This window comes from Tyto alba, unplaced genomic scaffold (assembly GCF_018691265.1).
Source record: "Tyto alba isolate M040663 unplaced genomic scaffold, T.alba_DEE_v4.0 Super-Scaffold_2, whole genome shotgun sequence".
Lineage (NCBI taxonomy): Eukaryota > Metazoa > Chordata > Aves > Strigiformes > Tytonidae > Tyto > Tyto alba.
Window position 1 is genome coordinate 24383461 of NW_024881282.1, and position 16487 is coordinate 24399947.

Sequence of the window (16487 nt, forward strand, 5' to 3'; positions counted from 1 at the left end):
TTTAAAGAGACCTAATTTCTTAAATCTTAGATGTGTTCTGTTCTCTTCCCACACAAAACTACCATATGATCCCAGTCCCACGGTGAAAAAACAGGGTTCTTCCAGTAAGGTGTCGGGCTTCATAACAATTTCATCTTCATTTGCTTTTGAATATAGTGCATTCCTTAGTTCTGAATGTCCCTGTGGATTACAGTTCTTGCATTTCTGGATTGTCTTTTTCCTGAAAAAATATTTTTTTATTTTTTCCTCATATTTTTTTGTGAACTGTGAGCTTAGTGTCATGAAACTGAACTTTCCCTCTTTCTAATCATATTCCAGAGTCCATTGCATTAAAGGGCAATGATGCAAAATAAGATCTATTTGTGCAAGTTTGTTGATTGTTAAGGAGCTGAGATTACAATTGAATTAATTGCACTTTATGCAGTTTAGTCCCCATTCAGTAAATGTCTGAATAGTCCAGAAAGGGGATTACTCAAGTGTTTAAAATTACAAATCTGCTTAAGGGATCTTACTGAACTCAGACCTCTTTCTCTATGATTGCACATAATTTTAACCTGCATGAGCCCAGGACATATTCATAATCAGTGATTTGATAATAATATTTATGTTTTTTTAGGCAGAACTGTATTTTTGTCAAATTCATATTTAAAGGTCACTGTCAACTTGAATTTTCAGCAGTTGGTTTGCTTGTTTAGGAGTGTTGCATTTTAGCGAGTCTTGTTTTAAACAGTCAGCCCCGAACCTTAAAAAGAAACATTTTTCTCTATAAATTTCCTTCCCATGTTGATGTAAGATTGAGGGATTTCACCTAGATGAAGTACCCAATGCTACAACTGGGTCCTTTCGTGCTGTGTAAGGCCCCTCTGGCCTCTGCAGGTCCATGACAGGAGCGGTTGCAGACAGGCTCCTGCATTTGCTGGAGAGGAACCTGGCTAGACTTGAACAAGGGAGCAAGAGAGTTAGTGCAATTAGGGAAACGGATACAGTCCACTGGAAAATACATAAAGTAAACAAGTTAAAAAATGGTGGAGAACTAACTGTCGTTTTTATTCAGGAAAGAAATTACATTATTTGTATCAGTTCACCAGCCTAACAACTACTAACGCTGTTTGCTTAATGCACTCAACGTTATGTAACTGCATGTGGGATCAGAACTGAAAGTCAATATAAAATGTTTGGTCCATTTGACTGTGTCCTTTTTAAAACATGAAATCTCGGGCAATGCTAACCAGGTTATTCTCAAAGTATAGTTTCAAATATTTCAAAAGAACTCAAGATATGAAACCAAGCAATATGGGCCTAGAATAAAAGTTTTAAAAGGGGTGCTGCTTTAGCTATTTCATTTTGTGTGTAAATTAAGGGTTCATGCAAATCTACTCATCATTATGGTTATGTATATAATGCGAAGGATCTAAACTCTTTAACATATGTTTTGCAATTGAACCGTTGTTATGAACTGTGCCTCTAATACTTTTAAACGTCATGGAAAAATCCCTTAAAATTGCTTCTAAACCTTTTTTTTTTTGCCTGTCATTGCTCTGTTGGTATTGAGGTGTGTGCATATGTGGACTTACAAAAACAAATTCTTAAATCAGCAAATGCATGAAAGACATCTAATACTGAAAAGAATGAATCTTCATTTAACTGTCATTTCCATGCTTCTGCTCCTATCTTCAGGTGAACAAACGAAACAATGCTTGTATCAAGCTTGTATTGTATTTTTACATCAAAATATTTCTTGAGCTAACTTTGACCTAATGATTAGTGGTTTGCATACGGTAAGTTTCCAATCAAGGAAGCTGACCCTGTGTCTGATTTCAGGGTGAGAGCATGGACAACTTCAACTGGGGAGTACGCCGACGGTCCCTGGACAGCCTGGACAAGTGTGACATGCAGCTGCTGGAAGAGAGCCAGCTCTCAGGGAGCACGCCCAGCCTGAGCAAAATGAACCACGAGGACTCCGATGAGTCATCAGAGGAGGAGGACCTGACCACCAGCCAAATCTTGGAGAACTCAGACCTAGTAAGTTAGTTGCAAACTTACAGTTTAAGAAGAGAGAGGGTTCTGGTTTTTCATCAGCTGGGCTTTTAGCTTCCCTTCGCTCGGGTGCAATCTGATCAGCTGAAACTGGGGGGGTGGCACTTGATGCGATGTTTTGTCGCTGCTTGATTTTCACTTATTTACAAATGTAAACAGGAATTTTAACGCAAAGTTTGAAACATGGGAAACATCAGATCTGATTATTTTCCCCTTTTTTCCACAAATCACCATGTGACAATTTTGCACAACTGGCCAGTAGTAAATCTTTCTGATGTATCTAATACTTAAAGAAATAGGACAAGATTCCAGTTTGGTAAACTGTCAGGTTTTCATTGCCTCACTTCTGGGATGTTTGCATATAAATTTTATGATAGAAACATTGAAAGGGTTATAATATGTCTGATTGTACAAATTAAGAGAGCCACTGTCACTGCCCTTTAAGACAATGTCTGCTTTACATGTTCATAAAAGCAGTGGTAGAGTAGCTGTACACTCAGTTCTTCTATGCTTCTGTTATCTTTTAAACAGATTATAACTCTTTCCCCATCTGAGGATACAAATCATATTGACTCACTTTCTACCTCATGTGACACAACCTCAGCAGACCCTCATCATTTTAATATAGGAACGTCCAGCTTTGATGTGACTTTGCCTGACATGAATAATCTCCAAGTGTCTGAAGGATCCAAGGTGAATACATTTTTATTTTCTTTTCCAACTGGATTGTATTTTACATAACACTTTTACAATTTTATTTTATTTACACTTTCATGAAAGATTTGAAAGCGAGTACATTCTGACTTCCTGTGTGTAATGGCATAGTACAATACATTCATATGCTCCTGCACATTCATACCATTTCCTTTCTACTTATACTCTCTTCATTAAAAGTTTTTATTTATTGTTTCTTAAGTATATTGCACTATACATGCACCAAGATAGTACAAGCTCATTGTAAGACAAATTCATGAACTGGCTACAAGTTACAACCTTAAGGGAATATTCTTTTGTTCTTCATGCTGATTTAAAAGAATGATATGCCAACTCATGTGGTGGGTGTATGCGTGTAATCTCTGAGATTTTTTTGTATGTGAGAACCTATTGTACAGTTGTGTGCACTGGATTCAGTTCTTGACTTTTGGCAGACACTCAGAAATTTTAAATTCATGACCACAATATTAAGTCATCTTGGGAGGGTGGGGAGGCAGAATTTACAAGGATACAACCACCATGATCAGCACAGTTTATTACAGTTGTATCAGAAGATGAACATAGAGTAAGGTTGGTGAATGATTATCAGTGTGGGGGTGGTTTCTTTAATTTTCTGTTTGGTAATACTTGTTTGTGGGAGATCAGATGAACCTACACCTCTCAATGTCTCTCCAGAAAGATCATCTGGGGCAAGGGGGGGGTGTGTGTTAGTGGCTTTATGGTACTGTTGCCTTACAAGTAAAGCTTTCTTTGTCATGTCTAAATTGTGTGACTTCTGCAAAAAGAGCTGTGTAAGACAGTGGGGCAGAGGAAGAATATGTCTTGTGTAATCATCAGTTTTCATTCCACTTTTTGCCCTTGGTCCCCTCCAAATGCAGCCACACAAAAAATGGATACAGTACTGCTAGCACTGCATATAAGCAAAGTAATGGAAACTTTTAGTAAAGATATAAAAGGAGGTTGGAATTGTGCTCAATATTGAACAAATTGTTTGTATCAGAAACCTCCCCAGGAGGAAGAAAGGACAGGAGACCGGAAATGTGGGTAGGGATAGGAAAGGAGGGGAACCTCACAAAATAATGGTTGTGGAAAAGGTATGCTCATTATCACTTGTCAAAACAACTGTTGGTAGGCAAGTTACCACGTAACAACCATCAGCAGCAGAAGTTGGCAGAATTTCAGGTCAGGAAGCTGCAGTCAGAACAGATAGGTTTGCAGGTGATGACTGCAGCTAATTTCATGCATCCAGCTGCAGTAGCTATTGGTACATACATTAAACACTGTAAATCACAGTTTATGAGTTTCGTATATGCCTGGGGTTTTAGAATCTGTACTGTGAAAATTTCCTTAATGTCTCAATATCCATGCACTGGTGTACATCAAAAAATGAAAACCTTTGGAAAAAGTAAAGAATGTAAAATCACAGCAGTTTCTTGTGGGACTGACAGGCAAATTCAGCTAATCCTGAGACACATTTGGTATTGGTGAAATACATAACCTAAATTGACAGGCATTTGCCAGTGTTAGAGAGATGTTTGAATTGATAAGCTTTACACAGAATGCTGCCTTAGTGATTTTTGCCTCAAAGATACTTTCTTCTAATATCCATACTTCTGTATTTTTACGCAAAACAAATTGGAGTGAGTATAAACAAAGTTAAAATGGCTGGGTTTATATTTATTTTAAGGAAGAAGTCATCCAATTTTTAGTAAGAAAACTTGAAACTTGAACCTACATAATTTTTACTTAATTTGATAACAGAAAATTTGAGCTCTTTCCTGTTTCCCTTGTCCTCTGAGTTCGTATTTTCAGAGAGTTGATGGTATGTCAGCAATGCAGAGGAAATTTTTTGTTACTTCTTTAGTGTACAAAAATGTTTAGTTGTTGCATCATAAGCAAAACCAAAAATATCACCTCAACTTTTAAATAGATGCAGTGAATGAAAGAAACAGACTAATTAAGCAGGCCTCTTCTCAAGTTTTTCAGTGTCAAAATCCAGGTATTATTGTTAACAGCACGAAATTAGTTAAACATACTTTCTATTAAAGATAATGAACACAATAATTAAAATAGTATTTATAAGGGATTAAAAGGCAGTGATGGATAATGGTATGAGAGATACCAAGATTCAGTTCATGCTATCCTATATATTTTTCAAGTTACCTAAACTCACAGATTTGTGGAATTGTACTTCAATCCTGCATGAATAAGTAGAGTCCATTTCTTAATTTTGCTCTTTGGACATTGTATTGGACTCCAGTGGGTGGGAGGTGTTTGCTTCCTCTTTCTTCCTCCCTTACCCTGTTCCATCAAAATGTGTTTTCCTCTGACGAACACTGTCATTGCAGTGAACAAAGCAATGGTTCTTTCAAGGTAATATTTCATATTTGAAAGTGGTTAGTACTAAGTACTTCTTGAAGAAGCAGGAAACATTTATGCTTCTTGCCAACTTCTCTGGTTCCTCTTCTGGAATTCAGCCATCTAGCTTTCATTTATCTTTACAAGATGGTTTGTGCTCTGATTCATTTCATCCACCCTGGAATATTCCTATTCCTTCACTTAGAAAAAAACCAAACAAACAAAAAAACAAAACAAAACAAAAACAAACAAACAAACAAACAAACAAACAAACAAAAACAACAAAAACAAAAAACTTTCTCCTACTTAATTTCTGATCCTGTCCTTTCTGATAGAACTCTTGTTTAATTTTTAGAAAAGCAAATTCCCAGAATTTATCTGTAGGATCCAAGCAGATCTGGTAACCTGCAGAGGGCCACTTTTCTCTTTTAATTTTACTTGCCATGGATTTCACCTCCCTACCAAGTCCCAACACATGCACCTATGCATATATGCACAAACACACACCTTATGAGATATCCAAACAGAAAAGTTAAAGAGTTAGAGTTACCCACTGCAGTTGTCCCTGCAGGAACTGCTTTGCAGGATGCTATGGAAGATGCAGACAAAAGCCAAAGGATTAAAACTGAAACAAAATCTGTTCAGAATGAAAATGAAAGAGAAATTGTAAAGTTTCAAAAAGAAATCAAGAGCTTTAGGTGCTAATGGATGAAAAAGGAAGGAAATGATAGAAGCTTAGTCCTTTTAATGGCCTGCAAAATGCTTTGGATACCTCCTGAATGGAAGTTATTATGTAAATGACATGCTAAAAATAATTCTCAATTTTAAACATGCATATAGTCTTCCAGATGGTGATTGTTTTCAACATATTTTGAGAGGCTTTAATATACTCCTGGACACTATAAAGTGGTAAGTGATAAGTGACAAGGACAGCCTGACAGTAGCAAGAACCTTATTGTTTTTCCTGAAAAAATACTTCCCTGCTATGTTGCCAAATTCATTAAAATCTGAAATTCTTTGCTAGACAAATTAAGTTGAAGAAATACCTTAAAAATAATACTGATCCAAGACAATGAGTTAAGAAAATACAGTATTTTTGAAGAAGTGTAACTTGATTGATGAATTTATAATTGCTGGCTTTATATCTGTGCAATTTAACATGTTATCAGGTGGGTTTTCTCATGAAATGTTTTCCATTTATTAGTGGAATTAACTTATTAATTTGCTGTTTTCTAAAACATCATCATTCACTCCCCTAGGTTGAAGCTGTACATGAAGAACAAGATACAGCAGTCCATGAGGATGACCTGTCAGGGTCTACAAATGAGCTCCCTGGAGCATTTGAATGCAGTGATAGCCTTAGTCTGGATATGACAGAGACTGAAGAGAAAGTTGACAGGCTGGAACAATTTGCTCTTGCTAGGTACTTGTATGTGCTATTACTCATAAAAGTTCTTTTACAATGTACAGTGAAGTGGTAACATGGTGTTAGTTAATGCAATGGCTGTTTTGTCTATAGGAGTTATAAAATTCTCATTAGTTTACAACAGTGGGAATACAATACCCTAATTATCTGCATGATTATCACACAACTCAAAAAAACTCTAAGGTTTTCCTTCTAGGAAAAACAAAATACAGTTTTTACATACATCTATGCAGTTAGTCATTATATGTGTAACACATTTAACCACAATTTAAAAAAAAAAAAGTATTTTTAAAGATTCACAGTAATAGAAACACTGCTTAGTTAACTGTTCAACAGATCAGTCAAGTATTTATCCTCCTGATTTCTTGTGGGTCACAAGGAAGTCACAGTATTGTCAAGAATCCCATCTGCACACTCTTGAGGCTGCTGGTGAGTGTGGCTGGACCCCGGTATACGTTGCAACAAGGCATCAAGATTCTTCCATGCTTTATGGAGCTCTTTCAGATTTCGGATGCTGAGTTCAAATGCAATTAGCCTATATTTAAGGAAAGGAAAGGTATGAAGATATATAAAGAAGCTCACTCGCTCTCTGTGTACCACATGTTTCGGAACCACAGTTCCTGTTCTTGGGGGCCATAGGAAGTATTTTTTCATCCCAAAGGATAATATACAAGATCAAATAGCTTAGTACCCTTTAAAAACGGTAGTCAGCTTGTTTCACTGACCAAGAGTGCCAAAATAATTCTCTCTCCTAAGAACAATGTGGAGAATCCATTACACTGTGGGGAAACCAAACAGGTCAGTGCATATAATGTTTGTACACACTGAGATGCTTTTCAGTACTTCCTCTATACATTATTGAAACCAGCTTTTCCTAGAAGAGGAGTTTTTCTTCATGGGCTTTATCCTCCTGTGAAGTTTCAGCCTTCTTCCTCCAAATGGTGGTACAATAAAACTGTTCAGGTATTCTGGGATGGAGGAAGATAATTTATAATGGCCTGAAGATATGGATTCTGATTTGGAGGTTTTTCTCATTGTAGCCAATATCTTGCCAACCTTCAAAAGTAATTTGAAAGTTAATGAATATTTTTAGAAAAGTGTTGTAATTGGTCCTGTTATTATACCTCTGTTATAACATATTTTATCTGCCACCTTCCTGGTATTCTTCTTTCATCACAGTTTGTTTTTTTTTTCTCCTTCAGTTTTGGAGATGTTGATCGAAATGCCTCCCCTCCTCCCTCACCATTTTTTTCTGCCATCCTTGCTGCATTTCAGCCAGCAGCATGTGATGATGCAGAAGAAGCCTGGCGTAGTCATATCAACCAGCTCATGTGCGACTCTGATGGTTCCTGTGCAGTTTATACATTTCATGTGTTCTCTTCGCTGTTTAAGGTGAGAAAATAAGTTTAAGATACAAAAGCAAAATGTTTAGATTGCGTATGGCTATTAGGATGGTTCCTGATAGTAGAACCAGTAATGAACTACTAGGTATATATTGTAATTTTGCATGTTGCAGAATCGCCGTACCAGGTTTTCATGCAGAACTGTTTTCTAGGACCAGTTTTGTCATAAGAATAGTATGTGTCTTATATTTGCAGGTTTGAAGATAACATTTTTAAAATACGGATCCACTTTAAAGACTGTTTTCTTCAGTACTTTCCCAACAGCCTGAAACAATAACTGCAAGAGACAGGAAACAGCCTTTTCATCTCAAACAATTGTTAATCTCTTCTTTCATCTCAAACTGTTGAAATCTGACCATGCCCATGTAAATGTCAACATTATTAAATATTCTGTACCTAATCATCTGAATAGAAATATCCATCTGCCATCATGTAACACAATTTCCAGAGATTGAGTCTGAAGACTAGAAATACATTTCTCCTTTCTAAAATGGTATGCTCAAAAAGATAATCTTGCAAAAAGATAATGAAGAAAAGAGTCAAATGTACAAGTTGTTCTAAGGAATGAGTGTTTTTACCTGTAGCTAGTTTTAAAGCCTTTTTAAATTGTTTCTCCTGCTTTATATGAGGCAGCTGTGGGATGCTAGCATGCTGCAGCAGTATGTACCCTAGCCTGGTAACTTCATGCAGCGTTTGAGTATCTGTGATCTCAGAGTACACAATTTTTTATTAGCAGTGGGTACCCCACTATTAAATATACAATCTCAAGATCTTTCCATATCTTTAAGACTACCCTTATAAGAAAGAAGTATCACACAATAAGAATCTCTTCTCCATCCTGTTTCATCTGTGCTCCACTGGAGTTAATTGCATGTCCTCTCTAGTTGCACACTGTGTCCTCCTTTAAACATTACACCATGGTAAATATGGGTACCTTATAGACATTCTTTTAAACACTGATAAATAACCATGTAGGAGGAAAAAAACCAGTGCTGACTTGAGTGCATGACAGTTCCATTTTGAAAACTAGTCCTTTCTTTCTTCATTATGTGTATTTCAGCTCTTCTGCCATTATATCAGCCCTAGAGGTTAATAGCCCTGTTCAAGTGTTCTGAGAGTTATTTGGCCTTTTTGAAGAGGTGAAAAGGAACTTGTGTCACACTTCTGAAAACTAAATAAATAATACTGTGTAATACAAGACCTAAACATTACCTATAAAGTACGTGTTTAACTCCAAATCCTGGCGTGCACACACTGCATTTGCTGCTGTCCTTGCCCTATAGTCAGAAGATAGCCTACTCATTTTCTTCAGCTGATACTGGAGGAGAAAGGTACAATACTGCTCTCAAAAAAAAATTCAATAACAGCAAAACCTGAATAACAATATTAATAAGAAATAAATAAAAGTTGTTAATAGTATCAACACAACAGAATTTTTTAGCTGGAGTCACAGCCATATTTTTAGTGTATAAAAATAGCTTTGTTCTCCTCTTCAAGGTTAAAACATAGGAGTATTATTTTCTCAGATTTATTTCATAAGATCCCAGCTTGTCTGGAATTGTATTTTGTTTGCACCATCAAACTTTGCTACTCATCCTCTGACTTAAAAGACTTTTGACCCTCAACAACAGGAAGTTTCAGAAACAAGCCCAGTATGTGCTAGGCTTGCAATGCAAAGTACTGCCAAAATATTTAACTGTGAAACAAAATCCTTGTTTGGAGGAACTTGTCAACTAAATACTTGGTGAAGTGAAAGAAGTGCATTTTCCAGGGCACCTACATTCCAGTCTGCATCAAGTAAATGGTATCTTGGATGTTTGCCCATAACACGCTAAACTTGTTTAAAATTCCTGAAATTATTGAAGTACTTTTCCTGTAAGCGAGTCATAGCTCAAAGATCTCCAGATTATCTTTACGGCTGCCTCTTTGTATTCTGTCAAATTTCCAGCAGACCAGCCCGTTCCAATACAAGTAGATTTGAGAGCTAGCAAGTAGTTTCCACAATCGAGTCCTTTTGTTGTGAAAAGTCCTCTTCCCAGAAGAGGAAACCTGAGGTTAGGAAGAAAACGTTCTGAGAATATTTTGTTATTATTTACATTAACACAAAGAACAGCGACCGTATGCAGGCAGATACCTGTTCATAATATTCTGGCGGTTGGCATTCTTATCCACAGTAGTCCCATTTCATAAAATAGATACCGCAATCAAACCTTGCTTGAAGGATTTCAACCATTGTAATCTGCACCCAGACTGACATAGCTGAGATGGTAACTTATTATAGAACAGATAGTCCATGTAATTGTGAAATAAATATATTTAAAACTTTAAAACACTCTTCAAGACTGTTACCTTCCTAGCTATAGATTGCTTGTTGCTTTTATGAATATCTGAAAAGGAAAGCAGTAAAGGAAGAATATGTTTTCTTGAATATAAACAGTAGACTGCTCAGCTTTTGATGAAGCCATGACAGAAATGCTTTGGGGAAGTTACTGTCATATAATAAACTAGAACTGTTAAAATAACATGAGTAGATGTGTGCTGGAAGGGACCTGAAGAGTTCATATTACTTGTCTTGCTCAGGACAGGATCAACTATAACTTTCATCCCAGTCAAATGTTTTTTAACGTTTTCTCTAGAGTGGTCTTAATCTTTAGGTTAAGGTGGAATTTCACAACGTTCCTAGGCAATGTAGTCCAATGCTTAACTCTCCCTATCACTTGAAAACTTTTCTTACTGTGTGTTATGCCCATGGCCTCTTGCTCTATACACAATGGTACTTCTCCTCTTCTTTGCAGTTGCTGCTTGTATTTGAAATACATTACCATGACTTCACCTACCCCAGAATTCTCTTATTTAAATCCAGGTCTTTCAACCTTCTACATAAGTTACATTTTCTAAACTCCTCACTGTTGCTGTGGGCTCTCTTCAGTTAGTCTGTGTATTACTTGAAAAGCAAGAGCAGATTCTTACCAGCGCTGACTATAAGACTATTACCTGTTTTATGCAAAGTATTCCTCTTTAAAAACTTCTCTCTGCTAACTGCGATACAGTAGAATACAGTTAATTATTTTCCACTTGTAACCCAATATAGTATGCAGATCTTGTTCTACAAAATTTTGCCTTCCTGGTTATTCTCCATCCTGAACGTGACCTGTGGATTGTTTCCTCCTAGGTGTACAACCTTGCCCTTCTTTCCTTTTCCTGCACCACTTCGCCAGTTTATCAAGATCAGTCTGAATTCTAATCCTGTCTTCCAAGGACTTTGCATCCCCTGCAGCTCAATCATGCATGCATCTAATAAGCGTGTTGCATATTCCATTATTCAGTATTTTCATTAATGTCTTGGTTAGTGCCTGAGACAGTCCCCAGTGGAATCCTACTCAATTTATCTTTCCAATTGGACAGTGAGCTGCTGATAATTAACTTCTGAATATGGTTTTGCACACCTAGTTACCTCTAGACTGGGATTCTCTGCCTTACTTCTGAGATAGTAAATGAATTAAAATACAACATATCAATTACTTCTCCTCCTAATAGAAAATTTTAGCCTTTCATTTCTGTCCCTCCCATTTCCTGAACTTTATGTTTAATTCTTCTGCTCTTGGGGTTTTTTTGAGATAATCACCTTCCTCACGTTTTTTACAACACCTTCTATTCTGTGAGTTGTCAAAGATATTTGTCATGGCTTCTAGACCTCTTTAGCCAGTATTACAACCATCGTAGCATGAATTGCCCTAATCTGCAAAGACGTAAAAATATCCAAGTCCTTACTAGCAAGATCAGTTCTCACCTGAGTTTTCATGGATGTCTCATTGTTACCTGCACACAGATGCCCTTTCTGGGAGCAATAAGGCAAAAGAAGGAATTAAACACATCAGTCTTTTCAGTAGCATCAGGTTGATTTTTGAGATATTTTTCTTCATTGTGATTCCTTGGCCTTCCTCTTAATTATTTCTGGTTTACTTTGTGACATTCTCTCTTTTTCTTACTAGTTTATTTGGCATCTCCCTCTCTGATTATTGTTCCTACATTGCCATGATACTTTTGGTACCCAACTTAGTAATTTAATGCAGATTCATTTTCTGTTCTTCTTTTTTGCATGAGTATTTGCCTGAGTGAAGCATCTGTGATATAGCCAGATGTATGTCTTAATATGTTTTCTAACTTTGAGTAGTACAGAATGTGCTTATGCCCTCTTTTTTTTTTTTTTTTTTTTCCTAATGGAATGGCTACCTCTTGTTATCTCCTTTCCCCATGAAGCTACTTCTAATGGGCCCTCCTTCCTGCAAATTCTGAACGCATTGAAGTTGGTTGTATTATTTCTGTAATCTGTCTCCTTCACTGCCTCAGATTCATAAACTCAATTACTCTTCCACAGGAGGGCATTGCAGCACCTAAACAGGTTACCAGAGAACCTGAGGAAGCTCTAACCTTGGAGCTTTTAAGACTCAGCTGGAAAAAAACATGGATGACCTGGTCTAGTGTTAGCAATAGTCCCACTTCGAGTTGAAGGTTGGATCAGATGTTCTCCTGAGGTCCCTTTCAACCCATATCTCTTGGGTTCTGTTCCATAATCTGTCTTTCTAATTTTTCTTCCACTTTTATGTTCTCAGCTAGCTCTTTTCTGTTGGTTAGGATCAAATCTAGATCTATTTCCTTTGCCAGAAGAGTTGACAACAACAGTTTCACTAAGACTTAAACTGAATCTTTCTTTTCAGAAGACATCATAGTAATAAATCTCCCAACTGTCACCAAGCCCTATGATTCTTATGATTCTGCTAGTTACTTGTAAAATTAATCATTTACCTGGTTTGGTGGTAATTAGTAAGAGGCCTTTGCCTCTACTACAGACTCAGTGCAGCACAGAATCTGAACCATGGGCTGAGTGATATGTATAGCACTTTGTTTCTGCGTTGAAGCAAGATGGTAGAAACATACAGTAAGACAAATATCAGTCTATCCGATTTTAACTGTGTTCAGATGTCCAGTCCAGATGCTTTAGAGAGCAATTCACAAATAAGCAGTTAGGAAATTGGTCTGTAGAGGAAGTTTCTCTTTAACCATTTTATAAATTACTGATATTGATTATCTACAATATGAGGGCTTATGTAGCTCTTTTAAAAAAATCATTCAATCCAACAACTTCCACTATCAATGAAATCTGAATTCAGCCCACCTGATTTTAGGCACTTAACTTCAGCGCTCCAGTGTAGGAGCAGTAACAGGCTATTTATATCTGTCATCCAGATTGGTAGTTGGGAGCACTTCCCTCCAGCGAGGCATGCTTATGGTAACACAGGTCCTAACCTACATCCCTCAAAGAAATGCCTATGGTAATGTGTAATGAATCATACAAAAATGTTGCATACTTTTATTTTTTTAAATATTTTCATGTTACTCCCATCTGCTGAGCAGTTGGCCTTCGTGAGATATATTTTGGCAGTGAAACGTGCTGTGCATTTATCAATATCATTATTTCAGTTCCTGCAAGACTAATATATTATTTTTATTTAGTATTCACTCTACACATTAGTAAGTTAAAAGAAAGTATCAGCATTAGAATGTTTCTGGAAGACTAGTCTAGTTTAGGACTCAAAACACCAAAAAAAAAATCTGAGAAGAATAATTCCCGGATGTAATGCAGTATTTCTGGAGTCCTCCCAAGCAGCAGAAAAGTTTCAGTAAGAAGGTTTTTCCCACTGGGGAAAATAAAAGGTTTTCTCTGAATTTTTCCATGCTGCTATTTGGCATTAGGATGTCCATTATATTATCTGATTAGCCACTTGACATGGAATACTAACAAAACAATGCCCGGAATGGGCAAAAAAAGCAATGTGCTGATCAACTCTGTTAACTCTGTACAGCCAAAGAAAAAAAGCTACCTGTGGATGAAAGTCCTTATAAAGATTGAATAGTCTTTACAAGAAATAATGTATTTCAGTAGTAGATTATTATGAATTCTGTAATTAGATTCCCAGCTGCCCAGCTGTACACTGTCTCCAGCATAATAACTATTCAGTATCCTTCACCAGACATTCACTTCTCCACAGGGAGAAGGAATCTTTTGCACATGTTACCGTGCAAATTAAAAAAACATGCCATTTGTTTACAAAGGAAGTAAGCTTGTACTTGAGTAAACAATGTAATAAACTGTATCTTGCTTTCCAGAATATTCAGAAAAGATTCTGCTTCCTAACCTGCGATGCAGCTAGTTACTTGGGAGACAATCTGAGAGGAATAGGCTCCAAGTTTGTGAGGTCTTCTCAGATGTTAACATCATGTTCAGAATGTCCCACCCTTTTTGTAGATGCAGAAACAGTGAGTATATTCCTTTCAAAAGTCGTGTTTCATTGCAGTGTGTGCTTTTACTGACTGTTTCACGTCTGAGAAATTCCTGAACAGATATGTCAAAAAGGTATTCAGCTCCTCTCTGTAATTTTTATCTCTTGTTCTTAACCATGTTTCCATTAATTTTCCATATTATTCTGTCAGGTAAGTACTGGCAGGTGGACAATATAGAATCATAGAATAGTTATGATGCGTTGAGCCTGTGTGCCAAAAACCATTGTAAAACAGGTGCCTACCAGACCCAGTTGGCTCCACAAAAGCTGGGTCTGGAAAAGGAGAAGCTATTTTTTACACAGTTCAGTATGAAAGATGGTAATATGGTTTCATTTGAGTCAAATGTTGTGTGAGCTGGATGATAAAAATATATATTAGGAAATGAATGAGATGGCTCTTCCCATTGTTTTCATTCTGGCCCATGTTTATCCAACAGCATCAGAACATCGTGGCCTCACACAAAAGTAACAGAGGTAGGAATTGGCAAAGTATAATCTTGGGCCCACTGCTGAGATCGTGGAAGAGCTGTGCCTTACGTCATCATAGAGCTGTGGAGATTAACTAGTTAAGCTTTGTGCAGTATTTTGCTTTAGGAAAGTCCTCTGCAAAGCTGTTAAACACAAAACACAATTTCAGGTCTACATAGATGCCATTTTTATCATAGATACAACTTTTGCTATTGAGTTTTCACTATAGTATTCTACTTATGTAGATTTTTGCATAAATATAAATATTTTTCAGTATTAGTATCTGTAAATCTAAGTATACTTTTGCAAGATCTTTACTATACTTTCTACTCTGCTAATCCTTCTGTACTTTCATAGTGACATTTACTAGACCTTTTGATTTCATTTCTCCAGCTGCTTTCTTGTGGCCTTCTTGAAAAGCTGAAGTTCAGTGTTTTAGAACTGCAGGAGTACCTGGACACATACAACAACAGGAAGGAAGCAACACTCTCGGTATGCTGGATTATGTCATGTTCTTGGTTTTATACATGTGTATACATACGCTGCGTCAGGAGACTGCAGATGCACTCAGATCTAAACATAGGAACCAGAACTAAAAAAATAGCTATTGTAGCCCTTAATTTTAGACTGGCGACTTTAATATTCCTGGACTCCCCCTTCTCCTGTTCAGTAATTAATTCATTTTCTTGGTTTATGCAATTCAAATACTAATAGAAATCCAGACTTCACTTTTTAAATTACAGTCAGGCAAATTGTCACAGTCTGTGTAAATGAAAAGTACAACTGCAAATTTTTGCTGACATGCTGTGCAGTGAAACTAAAATACTGCTTAGCTTTCTTTGAATCAAACTATAGGCCGTATTCATATCTTCCTTTAATTTCTCTCTGAAAACAGTGGCTTGCAAACTGCAAAGCAACATTTGCTGGGGGCTCCCGAGACGGAGTTATTACCTGCCAGCCAGGGGACTCAGAAGAGAAGGTAATGAATGAGCACTATTATTTCTCTCCTCTGAAGTGACATGTGTGATACATATCTTGTTCTTGGACCCACAAAAGCCTGCTGTACTTCCTCCTTGTCTCTCTGCTGGGCTTGGGCATAATTCAGTGTTCACACTTAAGGCTCAAAGGTGGTGTTACCTCAGTCTTGGCCACAGGAAATGGGAAGTATGCAGAGGCAATACTTCCACCTTCCTAGTCTAGACGAGGTAGCAGAGCTAACCCTGCCTGGGTGGTGTGTGCTTTCTCTTTTAGAAGGATGTTGGCAGCAGCAGTTTCCCACAGTGCAGTGTCTCTGAAAATCACTCCTGGTGTACTGTGTTTCCACATTACACCCATTTTATCTACAGCTGTTGTGGACTTTGTCTGCCCAACAGCAATATTTGCCCAGCTGAAATCTACTTAGATTAGTAATTATGAAATAAGAACTGTAAAATAGCCAGTGAAATAGTTTATGCTGTAGATGAGTATTTATAGCTAAGGTAAAATGTCTCTTTACCACTTTTGAACAGAAGTTTTACACACACACACACACATACATACACAAAATTAATTTTTTTGGTAGTGTGTTGATTCCAGCTAAGAAATCAATCTTTTCAGAAGTCAACACCATCAGCAGGCATTCCTGTTAGTTGATAAACTAAGTATAGGAAACAGCCAGTATCTTAGTGCTGTAGAATGAGCTGAGAAATGTTATTTTGTGGAGTTTTTTTCATTTTGGAGGAAGAAGAATGGAGGGATGGG

At 37.0% G+C, this 16487-nt stretch overlaps 1 protein-coding gene across 6 annotated transcripts in view; it reads left to right on the forward strand.

Annotated features, from left to right (window-relative positions):
* Positions 1-16487, forward strand: part of FRY (FRY microtubule binding protein) — a 247097-nt gene that overhangs the window by 217861 nt on the left and 12749 nt on the right. For all 6 annotated transcript variants that reach the window (XM_032982793.2, XM_032982794.2, XM_032982788.2 and 3 more), the window contains 7 exons: positions 1822-2022; positions 2569-2730; positions 6369-6532; positions 7738-7927; positions 14107-14256; positions 15141-15239; positions 15643-15726. In XM_032982793.2, coding sequence (XP_032838684.1) covers positions 1822-2022; positions 2569-2730; positions 6369-6532; positions 7738-7927; positions 14107-14256; positions 15141-15239; positions 15643-15726 — 1050 coding nt within the window. The remainder of the gene's footprint in view (positions 1-1821; positions 2023-2568; positions 2731-6368; positions 6533-7737; positions 7928-14106; positions 14257-15140; positions 15240-15642; positions 15727-16487) is intronic.